Here is a 16,090-nt window from a genome sequence, read left to right as displayed (position 1 = left end):
TCGAGGGGGCATTGTACCCCGGAGTTGGGCTCCATCTTTTGCGCTGCAACAGCCTCGCAATTACAGCGCGATGGTGTTTCTATGTGTAATAACCCCATATTCCCCGTACTTTGCTGATGTGGACTTCGGCTCCAACCCTCAGAAAGTCCTCCGTATCGGTCACCAGAATAGGGGTGACTCCCTTATCGAAAAAAGGATGGATCCAGGTGGAGCAGTGGACCAGGCCAAACGGCACTTATCTCTGTCGCAAGTCACCAAATCCGCCTATGTAAGAGATATCGCGGCTAGAGGAAGCAGGGACCCTGTTGGGGCCATTGGCATCGTAACCACGCCACCAACCTCATGGACGCTAAGCTTTTTCCGCTTTGGTCCAATCCTTAACCCGGTGGAACCATGGAAAAGAGCGCGTGTCACTCTGCAGGCGTGCTCTGATCGGCGTTCTTTCGCCTTCTAGAAGGCTTATCTATCACCTATAGCCTGCAGTGTAGAACGCCCGGCTCCTTCGAGAAAAAACGGGGGCGATTGGGTCCAAAATGGACGAGATCCTGCTCTTTGGTTAGTCAATGCTGGCCCGACCAGCTAATTGTGCTCCCCCGTGGTTTGACCTCCGAACATGATGTCGTTATTGCCCGTAATCGACCCCTTCTCCGAGGTGTTTTGGTCGGGCTTCCCTGCCCCGAACTACCCCGTATATGTGGAGAGCCACGGTTGGAGTAGCTGCATCACCCAACCATAAATCATGCGGTGCAACCCCGAGGCCCATCAAGCTACAGATGGTGAAACTGCCTCGTCTCAGTTGTCCTTAGATCGCTGGGAAGGCATACCCAAGACGGGAGCTTGATCACGGACACCGTCGATTGCTCTCGAAAACATGCAGCCATGATGGGGCTCGATAGTCGATTCCTGAACCTCGAACCTCGCTGGCTTGTGACTGATCGATTGATGGCTGTGGAGTGTATCGTCCTGTCTATTTGATGAGAACAAATTATATGCGACAAAGGCTGTCTGGGCTCCGGAGTAAACACGCGACTCAGCCTCACGACTCAACCACCAGATATTCAACTAGCGACCAATACTTCATGCATTTAGACTCATATTCAGCGGTTCATACACGCATACACACGACAGGTCAGAACAATCCTCGCACAAAGGGTTGGTACACGACACCTTGTGGAATATCCACCGAGTAGCATAATCATCTCTCCCACCGCATTTTACTCCACCCTCGTCGTAATTGCAAACTTCTTTGCCACCTCGGCCGTAACGCCGCGGATCCCCAGCACCCTCTCCAACTCCACAATCTCTATCATTACGCCGGCGCAAGCTCATACGAGGCTGCCGGCACCGTAGAAGAGGATGTTGGCCGGGGGCGCTATGACTGGGGGGCGACCCTGCTAGGGGAGGCTGTGGATTGTGTCGGGGTCAGATACTATAAAGTAGACTATTCGCACTATCGACATATCCCATCCTTCTGATGATCAAATGACTAAAGCTCCTTGACAATTCTAGTTTATAGATGACTGATACAACTTCAAGATCTGCGGACTCTGCTCAGTCAGCCTGCGTAGAAGCTACCCCCGTTCAGACCGCAGTATTCGAATCGACATGTTCTGGTGTTCAAAAATAGTACTAAACATTGTGGTATTTTAATCCTACAGAAGAGGTAATGCTACAGTGGGCCGGAACTAAACTGCATATGAAAAGCAATAGATCAGGTACGCCGAAGGCCCTCAAATCAGCAAGAACAACCATTCTCCCCCCAGTCACAATTTCCAGGCTACATGGAATCATCCACCCCGCATCCTACGAGTACCAGGGGAGAAACCCCTCTGAAATTCCATAGACAAGCAAGGCGAAAGAAAGGAAAGAATGAGAGATCACGGAAATAAGGAGTGTTCACCTCTCAAGCAGTCGGTAACTCCGTGGGGATGGCCCAACCATGGGTCTGGCAAGCCCGCTTGTAAGCGGAGACAGCTTCATGAATGGTGTAGCTGCCGCGCCCATCATTGGCACTGAGGCGTGCAGGCCAGGGGTCCGTACTGGTGATAGCCATACGGATCTGGAGAAAGACACTCTCCATAGAAGCCACCGGCGACCATCCGCTATTGGTCAAGAGCTCCATGCACAACGCCCCGCCGTTCGTGACATGGCCACCCCCTCCCTGTGCGAACTCCCGGAAGCGCGGTCTGATCACACGAACGAAGGGAGGGCTCATGGGGAATTGGTGTGGGAATCGCACCTCCAGGATGACACTTTGAAGCTTGCGCTTTTCAAGGTCTTTAGCGAGGGGGAGATCTTTTTCGAAAGAGTGCAGTTCAACGATCCATTGGTAAACAGTCTGAAGGAGATACTTATTGACATACCACCCAAGCTCATCCAATCGTTCAGTCTTCTGAAGCTTAAGAACTGCTTTCAGATGGCGCTGGAGGACCGATGTCGTTTTGCTGTCTGAGTACTGAGGTTCCTCAAGCAGAGAGACAGATCCACTGGTAAGCTTATCAGGCTCGAATGCCATCTTATTAGTGACAGGGCGGGCCGCCAGATTTTTCATCGGGAGAACTTCATCGTCCGAAAGTAGCAGGGCAATGTCTTCAGCCTCGCTAGCCACGCTCCGCAAGTCGTCGTCATGGGGAACGCCGTCCATTACCCGAGAAGGCTTCTTTGAACTGCGCGCCCTAGGATCATTGTGAACAGGCAGAACTTTTGAGAGAGCCTGGCGACGTTGGTAGCTGAGGGCAGACATGGGGATATTGATCTTGGCTCCATTCGGGCCGAAAGCAACGTATTGAGGATCTTGTGGCAAGATGGAAATCGAATCTGAATCGGCACGCCGTTTCTTCGGTTTCACTGACGGTACTGAAGCTGCGTCAGTGGTCCCAACCGTGGTCCCAACAAAGAGGTATCTAGGTTGGATCCATTGCAGGTTGTCGACAACAAAATAGGGTCTAACGGAGGTGAACTTTCTTGGACAGTTGACAATCTCATTCAGCGAAATTACGCGTGCAATGTGCAGATTGCTGCCTGGCCATGTCCCCCCTACTTCTGGTCCCCTGGAGTAACCTAAAGAGGTTGTGAATTGGTTAGAAAAGTACACGCCGTTTCCCTGAGAGCGGCCATGGACTATCTGATCGAAATGAAGCCCTTGGCGTAGGATATTGTGCCAGTTGTGGAGATCACTTCCATGCCAGGCGAACAAAGTTGGACACCGAGGTTTTTGCAGCATCGAATGCTGATTGACGGCCTGCATGAATCGGTGTTCCTTATCTGGGGCTCCTTGGATAAGGCGAAATTGGACATAGCCAGGCATATTCTTCACAAGATGATCAGGGTTTGTATCGTCTTGCATGATGCAGGATCTATTGGATGCGACTATCCACCGAAGAGTATCAAGCGCGGCAGGATTCAGCCGATCCCAAGATGAGAAAGTCTTTTCCGGTCCACTTTTCTTCAGATAGCTCTCCATTGTGACGACGTCTGGTAGTGAATTGAGCAGCATTCTGATAGCGGATTGTTTGCCACCAACAGTCAAGTCGTCAAATTCTGTGTCATAAAGCGCAAACCTGACAGCCAATTGCTCACCCGAGATTTTGGTTCGTGGGAGCACTTTCCGGAATGCAGTCTCCTGCCAGGGTACAGGCTCAGAAAGGATGAGAAATCCGCCATCTCGATCAATGGAAGTGATTCGACTGCTCCAAGCTGAGATCACATCGTTCCCGGGCATGCCGAAAGCAACCCAGGTACCGACTGTGAATGTGTTCTTCCCAATTTCCATTCCTGTAAGGGTCATTGTCTCCGGGTCAAGGAATGCATCATAGTACTTGGGGGCTTTGGAATTGGCACAACCCTGCTGAGGCGGTTGCAACAGACAGGTCCACATGTCGTCGTGGGGCTTTGGGGAAAAAAAGGTCACGGGGACTCTCGAGTCTGGGTACCTTCAATCCCAGGCCGGTTGGGAAATCTTCAAGGCGGCCCGCCGATGTACTTGCATAGACGAGGCTAACAAGCAAGTCAACGACTTTTGGCTGGGTCCGGATGGTGTGTTCTAAATTAGACCCCATGCCATGGCCGATGTATTGGTAGAGGCATAATCCATTCGAGCACACGTAAGGCTTGAGAGTCTCAAATGGATTGAAGGTCTTGCAATGGCACACCAGACAAAACTCACCGCATTTGGCAAAATGGCGAAGTACGTATTGCATTGCTACCAGTGGTAACGACATTTTGGACAGGTCCGGTGACACCTTGGCAAAATGATCTTTCTGAAAGATATCTGGAGCAGGCGTCACCCAGTCGTCTGGGCGTTGGTAGTCCGGAGAGTTGGTATTGTCATCATTGGAAATCATGCCTTGGTTATTTTGGAAAAACAGCTCTGCACCTGTCCACGAGAAGTTAAATTTATGTCGAAGCTTTGCTATGGGGAAAAACCGTTCGTTCAACAGTTTTTGCAGGGGTTCCGAGATGAAACAAGACCGCAGGTCAGAGGCAATTTGTTCTCGCGAGGCTTTTGATGAGGCTTCTGGCAGACTGGCTGTCGCGAAGACCTGTTCGGCGGCACGCAAACTTGGCTTGTACGATTTGCAGAGACCAACGCGCATCTGAATCCTGAGATGGAATATCTCCCAGCTCAAATACGTCCTTCATATCCACATAAACCTTCGTGTATCGAATCAGTAGAACGAAGTAGTCCTGTCGTTCCAGCTTCCACGCTTGCATGGCATCCTCAGAGATGCCAAGTCGCGAGATCCGATAGGATATTGACACGATCAAGAAAGGATTGCCAGGCTCTCTGATGAGGCCGATTCTGAAGCCTGCAGCCTTAGCGTCTCGTAAGTCGGCACACATCTTTTCTCGCAATTTCTCTGCGGAAACCATAAGGAAGGAAACTTTGATGGGCCTCTCCGAATCAAAATCATCAAAGTCACTATCACCGAAGGCGTCGAAATCATCAGTGTCAGAGTGAGCTGTAGGCTCCTGAGGTGCATTGAGGGCGTTAAGCGTAAGGTCCTCCATTGCGGCCAGAAGTTCGTGGATCGTGCTTTGATTGAAGGTGCCTTCCTTCTGGGCCATATCCAAGGCCTTTGTTATGGCCGGATTCGCATTCTCAGAAGTCGCGAAGACCACGAAGCTGTGATTTTGGGGGTAGTCATGGTCATCTGCACACGAGTCAGCAGTCGAATCAGATAGTTAGTTCAAAGTTGCTTACCAGAAACAATAGCAGAGTATTCAACAATCTCTTCCGATTCTTGCGAGGAGAATACAAAAGCGATGGATCCCTCAAATTCACCTTCTTGAACGCGAGTCAGATGGCGGTATTGACCTGGAATAACAGCTTCCCGTAGATGGGCACGAAATTCTTTGGATGGCATGATGGAAAATCACGCTAAACTGATGGAGATGGAGGCTGAAGGGCTGTCAAGGCTGACAAGAGATCAGGACAAAGACTCAGCCGTGTATTGCCGAAACAAGCCAGGGCAAGCAGTTCAAGCTACAGTGCTTGAAATGCCTGATGAAATTGGATAGACGAGAGAGCACTAGCCGAAGTGAAAGGCTTGGGGAAGATGGAAAGATGGAGGAAGAGGTGGAAAAAGGGAAAAGGAAAAGGAAGGGTGGCTGTTACAAACAACAGATGCTGAAGGCGGCATGAATAGAAGGTGAGGCAGCGGGGGAATTGCCTTCTGGGGGTGAGATGGACATATTGACTGGGCAAATCACTCTTCCTTCTGTGAATCCATTCTGCCGTCATAATTTCAACTGGACTCATCTGGTGCCTGTGTACATCCTAAGCTGCCTGCTCTGAGCTCCCGGAATCGAGAAGGAGAATCTGCCCTATCGATGTCCCCAGTACTCTAAGTCTTTCAACGCTTCCGAAACATCTCTGTGATTCGAAGAGGCTATTCCGAGAGTCCCCTGCAGAAACTGAGAGGCCTCGCATGTTTCCTAGTCTTTCACTATGGGAAAAGTTTATAGATCCTCACCCATGGTTTCGGGGCCTCTCATTAGTGATAAGCTCCATTCTTGTCCCCACAGTCGCCATCTGATTACGCTAGTCGAGCCAGCTCTACTATAGGGATATATATAATACTCGCGCTGGTTCACATATAGCTCTATCGTCATGATAAGTACACTAGAAGTATTCAATCTGCCCTGCCAGGACGCAAACACATTACATACACCCGGAGATCAAATGCCAAATTGATAGGAACGCGCCTCACTGCAAATGATACGAGCCAGCATTAAACACACATAAAATACACTCAAACAAACTCGGCATACTGAGAGCACAAAACATCATTTTTAAAAACACCCCACAACGTCAACATGCAAGCAAGGAGCCTCGGAAAGCACAACATGATCCCCTGTCATAATAGACTGACAAATCTTCTTTTCATACATATCCACCAGCATCGCCAAGAATTATAATCGCAAAGAGGACATATCATTACCTTATCAAGCCTATCTCGAAGTCGATGGGGAACCCCGTGCAGAGGCCGCGTCGCCAGGATTCCGAATGATGAAACCCCAAATTCCATCCCCCCCGAACCCACACTATGTCAGCCAGAATGTGCCCGGAGCACAAAATCAAGATCTAGGGCCAAGTCAGAGTGATCCCTAGGGGCCAGCCGTACAGGACGACGTTCCGTCGTGGCAATTAAGTCGAGGGTTTACTTTTTATCTTTCACCAGGCCTGCGACGCTGGTTATTGGGCGCTCAAGGCCAGCAAGGACGGGATGATCGTCGTGACGAGACGCATACTCCTTTTGGGATTCGAAGCAAGAATGGAAGGATAAGAAACCTAATTTCCGATATGACGAGTCCATTCCTGGGGGATAGATAGCCTATCACTATAACTAAATCCGATCTGCTGGTCTCCGTTTTGAGAAACCTCACAATGCCCGAGTCCTCGTCCAGTACACCGGAGGCTCGTGAGCCCCGGAGTCCACGGTCTATATTATGGTCCTACCTCAGTGAGGATATCCGCGAGGACATGCTCCTGGAAACAGAGCTCTTGGTGCTTACCTTCGCGACGGGCATCCAAGATGCCGCCGCGTGGCCGGACTACGCGTGCTTCGCTTCGAATCAAACTGGCAACACGCTTTTTCTCTTCATCGGCGCAGCGGGCCTGACCAAGCATTCCTACAGTATCCCCAACATAGCCTCCAGTCTTCTAATGTTCGTGCTTGGCGCGCTCGTCCTCGGACAAATGGGGAATTGGATCGGGGTGCGCAAACGGCTGTGGCTGCTCATCAGCAATGTGGTGCAAACAGTTCTCATATATCTCGCACTGGCTGTCCAGAATATGGGCCCTGTTAAGAGGGACGGGAGGTCTGCCATAGTGGTGGTGGGGTTGATGGCTTTTTCAAGTGGAGGGCAGGTTGCCATGGCGCGGTCGTTGAAGATCACAGAGATTACGACTGCTGCGGCTACGGCGGCGATCATTGATGTTTGTGTTGATCCGCAGTTGGCGAAGCTCAGGAATCGGTTGAGAAACCGGAGGGTGCTGTTTCTGATTATGCTTGCTGCTGGGTGTTGTGTTGGAGTGTTTGTTCAGAAGAAGGTTGGGTCAAGGATACCAATGCTGCTTTGTGGAGGGTTAAAGGCAGTTGTCTGTTTCGCTTTCCTGATTAACCGGGCTATGATTCTGGAGCCTGAAGTTATGACTGGCGATTTGAAGGTGTGAAATCTCGGTGGTGATGGCAGGGATTGTCTGATATTGGATGTTCATATTGTATAGTCGCCTAGATCCGTTTGGCTCATACCAGTAATAGAGAGAGGCTGGTCCTGCTGATCCACACTAAAGTCAATACGTGGAGGGCTTCTTGAAAGGATGACTTCATTTGTCAAGGTCTTCGACTACTAGTAGTAGAAGAATGTAATTTAGTGTATGGAATTATCATTCAGATAAAATTCACGGTTCATAGATCTTGTCCAGAACTCAATATGTACGCGCTGCAGGCAGCATATATTATACAAAACCCTTGAAAACTCCAGTTAGCCGTCCGTTCCAAGCCGATCTATATTACATAGCCAAAGATACATCAGGCGCTAGACTTCCAAGACTAGATTCGCCGTCCAGAACAGGCAAAAGCCTATGCATGCGCTCATTTAGTTCGGCCTCCTCGGATTCCAGTTTAAGCACTTCATTGGCCTTCGCTTGGGCGGCACTCTGGCCACCCCACCATGCCTTGCCTGCTTTTTCGATAGCTTCGGCTTCCTCTCTGCGGGCCTGGTTGAGAAGGAAGGAGACCATAGACTTCCAGTTTTCCAAGCCAACCTTGATGCATTGCGCACATTGCTGGCGGGCATCCCGGTCGGCGGGGCTGGAGCATCTCTTCATGTGCTTCTCGGCAATGAGAACTGCATCGCGGGTCCAGCCGAGTCCCCGCTCGCGTGAAAGGCCTGGCTCGCGGCATGAGGTGGCGTGGATGATTTCGCCGATGTAGGTCATCAAGCCCGCGATTTCGCATTGAAGGTTGGTGGTGTGGAGGGCGGGAGTGTCGCCTGAAGGGAGTGGAGGGGGATATTCGGCTGGAATGAGGAAATTTTGGAGAGATTCGAAGACGTGTTTGAAGATATCATTAGTTCGTTTTGGTGGTGTGATGGGTCGGGGAGAAGGTTCAGGACCAGGTAAGCTCTCAAGAGAACGTCGGACGGAGAGCGCTGAGGTGAAGATGGAGAGTGCGGAAGCGAGATCATGTTGTCGTGCCTTGTGAACTGCGAGCGCAGTTGAGACGCGCAGGATATTCTCCGAGGCCCAATTTGTGTCCGCGAATTTCAGGACACCAGTCTTAGGATCGACGACTTTGCTGGCGTCGCCTTGGTATCCAGCAACCGCGATATCCATTGCCCAGGCATACATATCACTAGCCGTAGAACTGAGCCCTTTGAAATCCAGCCAGTCTGCATACGCAAGCGCAGCATCCAGTTTCTGTCTGGTGTCAAACCCCTTGGTCGTCAACACCTTCATATAATATGTTTCTGGCGGTGGCGATGCGGCCTCACAATTCTCCTCATGGAGCACTTTCTTCTGATTTGTAGGCATGGGCTTGGGTCTCGGATTCGAAGGCCCAACAACATACTCCGCGGGCGCAGAAATCTTCTCCTTACGATCCGTCAACCAGCCGTCCAGATTCTCCGCTGCCTTGGCCGCGCCCATCAGGGCCTGGTGGTAGCCGCGGCGCCAAGGCTCGCTTTTCGCCGAGATATCCAGGCCCGTCCGTCCAACGCCTTCAACCAGAATCCCCCCTTCTTCCTGGTCCACAATCCCCTTGCCCTCTCCCTCAGTATCCTCCAGCTCCTCGATAAGCTGGTTCAAGTAGGCGCCAACCATGGGCCAATTGGTCATGATCTTGCCGATATACTCAGGGTGCTGGAGAGCCTGCGCATTACGCAGGCAGTACCGATTCTTCCACTTCCATTCCCCCGGTGTCGGCCATTGGTGCTCTAGGTCCTCTTGGTAGGCGCCTGTTTTGATCACCTCGAACAAGACAAGGATGGCCCAGAAGGATAGACCAATCTTGATGCCCCGGTATATTCGGCGCTTGTAGCCTTCACGGCTCTCTGTGGAAATAAGGCGGCCGAAATGTTGGCGCAAGTGGATTGCGAGTGGTGGGGGGAGTCGATTCGGGGCTAGTGGTGAGAGGAACCCGAGTTGGGGTCGACCTGGCGGAGGTGCAATTTGGAGCGGTGTTCTTTGAGTAAAATGTCGGGGTTGAGGATGTGCACAGTGTGGCCGTACTGGAAGGACCCGTCGGGCATGAGCCGGTATTCGCCCAAGGGCGCTTCGTGGGGGCAGCATGGTTGTTGCTGGAAGGACAGTCATGTGGTGAAGCAAGCTTGTAGATATGATGGTTGCGGTGTGCGGAATATCACGTGACTTATATGTATACTTGCACGTCGCTCTTGGCCCGGGGGCACAACTCCAGCTCACGTAAGGAAGTATTGGCGGGTGTCATTTTGTGTGAGCTAGAATTGGTGACCGGAGACTATGATGTGTAGAAGCACCAGCTAGTACGAGTGATAACGCCGGTTCGTACTTGTTCACACCAAGTCAACCGAGTTAATCGCCTGCAAGCAGTTGATAACGCCCGGATGACATGGTAAGCTCCAGCTTTTCTTTTTGGTAGGCCATTTCAGTTGCACCAACAAATCCATAGCCTTGTTGAAGGGCAAACTTGGATGAGACCCTATGGAGCTCCCAACCCCATCCTAGTAAACACAACAGTAAAGACATGCATGCTTCATAGTCTGTGACAAGAATCAGTAGGAATGCTCCAAGTATGATACAAGATCGGAATTCATGGATATGCCAGCAAGGCTTGAGGTCACTACAAAGGTTTAAACAAGCACTCTACAAAAAATCAAAGGTCTTCAGAATCATATATTGTAGATCTAGTACGGGGAATCAAATCGCAACGCACGTAGCACACGTTTCTATGTGCCCATCAGAGCGAATATTTTATCGAACAAAGGAAATTAGCAAATATCATCTCATTAACCAGCTTACTGGCCACGCTCCAAGAAGCCCTCGCTCTCGAGAACAAGGATGATCTCGTGGACGATGCTGCGCACACTCTGCTTGGAAGCGTCCACGACGAGGTCAGCCTTGGCAGGAGCCTCATAGGGATCATCGACACCAGTGAAGCCCTTGATCTCGCCACGGCGGGCACTCTCGTAGATACCGCGCTTGTCGGTCTTCTCGCAGTACTCGAGGGAGTGTTGACGTGGACGAGGAAGAACGAGCCGGCCTGGGAGATGGCGTCGCGAGCGTACTTGCGCGAACGCTCGTAGGGGGCAATGGGGGCAGCGATGACGGCGGCACCGGCGCGGGTCAACTCGGTGGCGACGAACGCAATGCGCTGGATGTTCTTGTGGCGGTCCTCAGCGGTGAAGCCCAGTTCCGAGGAGAGCTCGTGGCGGACGGTGTCACCCAACAGCAGGGAAACGGAGCGGCCACCTTGCTGGTTGAGGGTAACCTGGAGAGCACGGGCAATGGCGTCCTTGCCGGAGTTCATGTAGCCGGTCAGGAAGATGGTGAAACCCTGGCTGGCGCGAGGAGGGTTGGACTCGCGCAGGATCTTGACCACCTCGGGGTAGGAGAACCACTCTGGGATGTGGGCGCCGGTACGCAGGCGGCGACGCAGCTCGGTACCGGAGATGTTGAGGGTCTTGATGCCCTCGGGGACCTGGTCGACGGGGCGGTACTCGTCGGAGTCGGGGAGGTAGGTCACCATCTGGAACTCGACAACCTCGATACCCAGCTCGGACTTGTACTTCTCCACGGCGTGCTGAGCATCGTAGGGGCCGTAGAAGTCGACGCCCTTGGAGTTCTTTCCGGGACCGGCGTGGTCACGACCAACAATGAAGTGGGTGGCACCATGGTTCTTACGGATGATAGCGTGCCAGATGGCCTCACGGGGACCACCCATACGCATGGCCAGGCCGAGCAGACCCAGAACGGCCATGCCGTTGGGGTAGCGGGGCAGCAGGGCCTGATAGGCGCGGACACGAGTAAAATGGTCAATGTCACCGGGCTTGGTGAGACCAACGACGGGGTGAATTAGAACATTAGCTTGGCGGGAGCGCGCCGCGCGGACAGTCAGCTCACGGTGAGCACGGTGCATGGGGTTACGAGTCTGGAAGGCGACGACGCGGGACCAGCCCAGCTTGTCGAAGTGGACGCGCAGCTCAGCAGGGGTGTCTAGATTAGGGTTAGAAGAGTGCGTCCTTGAAGATATCCATTTCCGGGTGAAACATACAGCGCAGAGCAACATAGTCGTAGTGGTTCAGCTTGTTGACAGCCTCGACCTTACCACCAATGTAGAACTCCTTGATGGTCTCATTCAGGTAGACAATGGCGGGGTGCTCGGGGTCACCGCCGAAGACAAGCTTGCCCTCCTTCTCCCTAAACTCAGGGGTAACCACGTCAGCTTGACCCACAGGAAAGCACGGTCTCAGATCAGCAGGGATTGTTGCATGAGTGAAACAAAATTGATCTTCAGGGGGGGCACACAAAGCCAAAAAGTACAACCAATTCGAAGATATCAATCTCATAGATCGGTGACCACGACAGAGCAAATGCAGCAAAAGCGCCAAGCCCCGCGATGGCGTCAGATAGCTATGGCGCCATTGCGGGGATCGGCGGTATATGGCGATCCAAAGAAAAAAAAGAAAAAAAGAAAAAAAAGCAAGAACGCCGTTCAAGAGCAAAACGGGAAGCCAACACGTATATGTGCCAGGCAGAATAAAATAGGAGCCACTCACTTGTCGGGACGGTAGATGTCGTCGATGGTCAGGATGGCCAAGTTACGGTCATCACGGAAATCCCGTAGAGTGATGCGGGCGCCGGCCTTAAGCTTGTTCGCGTCGATGGTCTGCTGAGTAACGTCGAGGGTAATGGGGATCGAGAAGACGTTGCCATCGGCAAGGCGGCAGTCCTCGCAGACGCTATGCACACGCCATCAGTACTCGGATTTTTGTCATCACATCTCGCCAAACATACCGGTCATAATCGGCTTGGTTCATGAACCCTGTGCGGCGACATCGGAATTAGCGAAAACTCCATAAAAGTTGTCAAATTACCCCTCCATGCGCCGTAAGAAAGTCCGTGTCCCACAATGGGGAGACACACCATTCCTTTTGATGGATGTGGGAGAGCGTAGAAGGGTCTGGCACAGGAGGAGAACAATCAATTGGTCTTCTCAACTTACCTTCCAGAGGAGAGAAACCACCGTTCATGATCAACTCCAAGTCACAGAGCTGACGCTCGGAGAGAGTGATGGCGGGGAGGGTCTCGGCCTCAGCGCTGAGCTCCTGGTGGCGGGGAGCATCGCGAGCGAGCAGGTCCTTCAGGACACCTCCGTGAGGAGCGTTGGCCATTGTGTATATGGAGGGGCAAAAAAGAGAAAGAGAAAGTGGGATGAAGATTTGCCCCGCTGGAAAGGTTGTAATGTACAGGAGAGGAGGAAGGGAGGAAGAGGAAGAAGATTAATAAGGGTAGAAGAGACCGGGGGCGCTCCTTTTTTTTAAAAAAAAAAACTATCAGGTTTTACCAAGATTACTCGCCCAGCGGACCAAGGGCGTCGTATGCGCGGGCAGAGCACGACAATCAATGCCGGGAGAGTCGTCAATAAGTGGAGCAGGGCGGAGTCTTGGCTGGAGTTCGATGGGGTCGACGCACCCAGACCGTGGTATTTCTTCCGGGCTTTCGTTTCACCACGTTCGAACCTTCTGCCCTTGCGCCTGGCCTTGACGATGATAGCTAGCAGCCTAGTGGGTTCCGTGGTTTCATCGCCCGGAGATAAGCGTGCCATTCGACAGGCTCAGCTTACAAGAGCCTTAGGAGTTCTGCCGGGCGCCCGATGCCGATCTATCTAAGGGACACCGTATGCTACGTATAAGACCGGAGAAAGGGAATGATCATCCTTTGGCTGCCACATCTGCGACGCCCCTGGATATCACCGGGCTTTCTCCCGGGAGACTCAGATGCCCGTACGCGTTATGGCGGGATCTCCAGGGACTTTATGGTCCGTCCGAAGTCGGGTGCCATGATGATCCTTTGCTTCTCTTGTATACTGTTAGGTCACGGGCTCTCTGATACGGGGTTCGTCTTGGCAGGTGGCATCGTGCAGCAGTAGCGGCATCATACAGATTCCATATTACTTTTTATCCCCAGCCTAGCAATACGAACTATAACATTTGCTTCTGGGCGGCGTTTTATGCGCTGTACTGCGTATATACGGCATGGAGGCTTAAGGTCACGTGGTGAAGCACGCAACCTCCGCCGAAAATGTCGTGCTTGAGATGCTTGGCGGTGCCCACCCGTGCCGACCCTGCGTCCGTTCCAGAACTTCAAGTATGCGTATACTTCGCACTTGTATTCTACAGGACTTTATACAATGCCATACATGATTTCTGTCTCATTCTCAATTAACCATGCGTACAAATCCTGCAAAGTACGAATGCCATAATTCCCTGTTATCTGTGATCAGTGGTCTCTGCATTCAGGATGTTTGATTTCGTCTCTAGTACTGTTCCCAGTCGATATGGCCTTCTTTCTAGGGAATGAACACGAGATAGTCAGGAAGAGATTGTCTACAAGTATGCCTGTTCTCACTCATTTGAGATGCTGAAATACCCACTTGGCTGTGTGAATCTCCCGCAGAGGTCGTATGCGGCTCCCTCGTTGTCCCTGAGTCAGGAAGCTAACTATTATGTTCTACTGTGTATGTTGACGACCCATGCCGGAAATAGGGGTCCTCGGAACATAGTTGTTACACCATTGTATATTGCGTGTTTCACAGGGTTTGTGTTTACACGTCTTGGCTCCCATCTGTCAAGTTTAGCTATGCTTTTTTCTTTTTCTATTTGAAAACGTGTTAGAGTGGTAGATGTCTCAAGATGCCTGGAAAATTTTTGGAAATGTGGTTGTGACTGTGTTATATTAGTGTTATAGTAATATTTGAAGGTGAAAAAAAAGAAAAAAATTTGGATAGTCTGGTTAGTATTGGCATGAATACGAAGAGATTTGGCGTAAAGGACAAAGTTCATTCGAGGGCAAATCAAAGGTCTGGCTAATCTTTTTCCGAGGGACACCGTCGCTCTACTTTTACCACAAGCTTTCCATTACGACTCGCTGATCGGCACATATGCGCTGTTCTGGCTGCGGCTTCCTCTTGGGCGTTACGAACAATCCGCGAAGGGGGTCGCTTCTCTCCAGTCTTCAATGAGAGTGTCTGTAGCTTCGACTCTGGCCGCCAAGCAAAGAAGGCTTGCCCAAATTCCTTTGCCATTGTTTCATTGAGCTCGGGATGCAGGGGTTTAATATCTGTTATCCTCGCTCGCCAAGGGGGAAATGGCCAGGTAAGTCCCACCTCAAGATGCAGTGTCAAGTGACGAAGGTTGTCGAATCCAATTGCTAGCGGTTTGGTGGCCTCAGCGAGCTAGGCGGTATGTTAACGGGAGGCCGGGACCGTTCTTGGGTCGTACTTACCATTGCGATGGGATGGTTGACATCGATCTTGAGTACTTCGAGATGTGGGCAGCTGACATCGAGCTCAGCTAGGTCGGCAAGATTAAATACCGGACGAGGACATCACGACCCCTCGGAAGCTCAAACATGTGCACGCATAACTGCTTGAGTCTGGGATGGCTACTTAGCGTCTCGACGGACACTAAACGGCCTTTTATTGTGAGCTTCTCCAGGGTACTGAAAGACCTGATAAACCTGTCTAGCTCGGGGCAATGATCTGGGCTATTTATGGCCAAGTTCTTTACCGTGAGACTGCGAGGGCATTGGCATGCCCAGTCAAGCCCGTCAGAAAACGCACGTCCCAATGAGGCCCCAGGCTAAGGGATCGTAAGATAGACCAGTCAGCGTTCTCTCGCCAGTGCATCCAGTCCCCGGATCTTATTCGGAAGTCATCTAGCGACAGCAATTCCAACGGTGGGAACTGCTCCTCACCCCGGAGCACGAATGAATTGACTGCATTAAACCAATTGGGCCCTAACGGACCTTGTAATAACGTAAACGAGAACGATCTCAAGTTCGGGCAAGCGAAGAACATTTGCTGGAAACGTGGAACTCTTCGATTCGGCTGCTCTGCGGTATCGCAGAAAGGGTTCACGCGGGCATGGATGGTTCTTACGCAGGGCAAAGGGCCTGCAGCAACTCTTAATCCGCCTTCTTGAAGCAGGTGAAGCTCTGGCTTATTGGGGTGCTCATTTACGGCGCGGATTACAGCTTCGAAACTCGGTTCCGACGAGTGCAGCCTGTCAATCTTCTGGTGAGCGACTATTGCGTTGATAGCCGGCGCGCGACGTACCGGAAATGTCTTAAATTTGGTAGAGCTTTCACCAGCGCCGCAAGCCCATCCTCTCGGTCCAATATTGCGGCAAAATCCCCCTCCCCTCTCGTCGAAGTCGGCGATATCTATTTCATGCACAGCATGCGCATCTCGTCTATCAGGATTCTGCGTTAACCGGTTCACTAACTCGAGGGATCTCCTCCATTGCACCTCTCGCAACGTCTTTCCGCCATTGGCTCGAGCCGAAGCCCTCAGGTCACGCATGCTTAGACTGTGTACCCTTGGAC

At 51.7% G+C, this 16,090-nt stretch overlaps 5 protein-coding genes across 5 annotated transcripts; 1 reads left to right on the top strand and 4 right to left on the bottom strand.

Annotated features, from left to right (window-relative positions):
• Positions 1-1,903: 1,903 nt before the first annotated feature.
• N7468_009107 (putative ubiquitin conjugating enzyme) lies at positions 1,904-5,366 on the bottom strand (the record flags this gene model as incomplete). The annotated part of the gene is made up of 4 exons (XM_058478403.1): positions 1,904-3,825; positions 3,917-4,528; positions 4,590-5,153; positions 5,204-5,366. The coding sequence occupies 4 exons, from the start codon at positions 5,364-5,366 to the stop codon at positions 1,904-1,906; spliced, it is 3,261 nt and encodes a 1,086-aa protein (XP_058326733.1).
• Positions 5,367-6,889: 1,523 nt separating this feature from the next.
• Positions 6,890-7,678, top strand: N7468_009106 (YoaK family protein; the record flags this gene model as incomplete). Its single annotated transcript, XM_058478402.1, has 1 exon — positions 6,890-7,678. One exon carries the CDS (start codon positions 6,890-6,892, stop codon positions 7,676-7,678), a length of 789 nt encoding a protein of 262 aa, XP_058326732.1.
• A 339-nt stretch (positions 7,679-8,017) lies between these two features.
• Positions 8,018-9,820, bottom strand: N7468_009105 (uncharacterized protein; the record flags this gene model as incomplete). Its single annotated transcript, XM_058478401.1, has 1 exon — positions 8,018-9,820. The coding sequence occupies one exon, from the start codon at positions 9,818-9,820 to the stop codon at positions 8,018-8,020; it is 1,803 nt and encodes a 600-aa protein (XP_058326731.1).
• A 680-nt stretch (positions 9,821-10,500) lies between these two features.
• Positions 10,501-12,876, bottom strand: sC (sulfate adenylyltransferase; the record flags this gene model as incomplete). The annotated part of the gene is made up of 6 exons (XM_058478400.1): positions 10,501-10,683; positions 10,722-11,698; positions 11,757-11,902; positions 12,262-12,444; positions 12,500-12,527; positions 12,708-12,876. The coding sequence occupies 6 exons, from the start codon at positions 12,874-12,876 to the stop codon at positions 10,501-10,503; spliced, it is 1,686 nt and encodes a 561-aa protein (XP_058326730.1).
• A 1,694-nt stretch (positions 12,877-14,570) lies between these two features.
• Positions 14,571-16,067, bottom strand: N7468_009103 (uncharacterized protein; the record flags this gene model as incomplete). Its single annotated transcript, XM_058478399.1, has 4 exons — positions 14,571-14,939; positions 14,990-15,041; positions 15,080-15,214; positions 15,274-16,067. The coding sequence occupies 4 exons, from the start codon at positions 16,065-16,067 to the stop codon at positions 14,571-14,573; spliced, it is 1,350 nt and encodes a 449-aa protein (XP_058326729.1).
• Between the last annotated feature and the right edge of the window lie 23 nt (positions 16,068-16,090).

The sequence above is a fragment of the Penicillium chermesinum genome (assembly GCF_028974085.1).
Source record: "Penicillium chermesinum strain IBT 19713 chromosome Unknown utg000007l:1.0-2695246.0:1.0-2697696.0, whole genome shotgun sequence".
Classification (NCBI taxonomy): domain Eukaryota; kingdom Fungi; phylum Ascomycota; class Eurotiomycetes; order Eurotiales; family Aspergillaceae; genus Penicillium; species Penicillium chermesinum.
The sequence above is the reverse complement of the archived record's forward strand: the minus strand, read 5'-3'. Positions and strand labels throughout refer to the sequence as shown.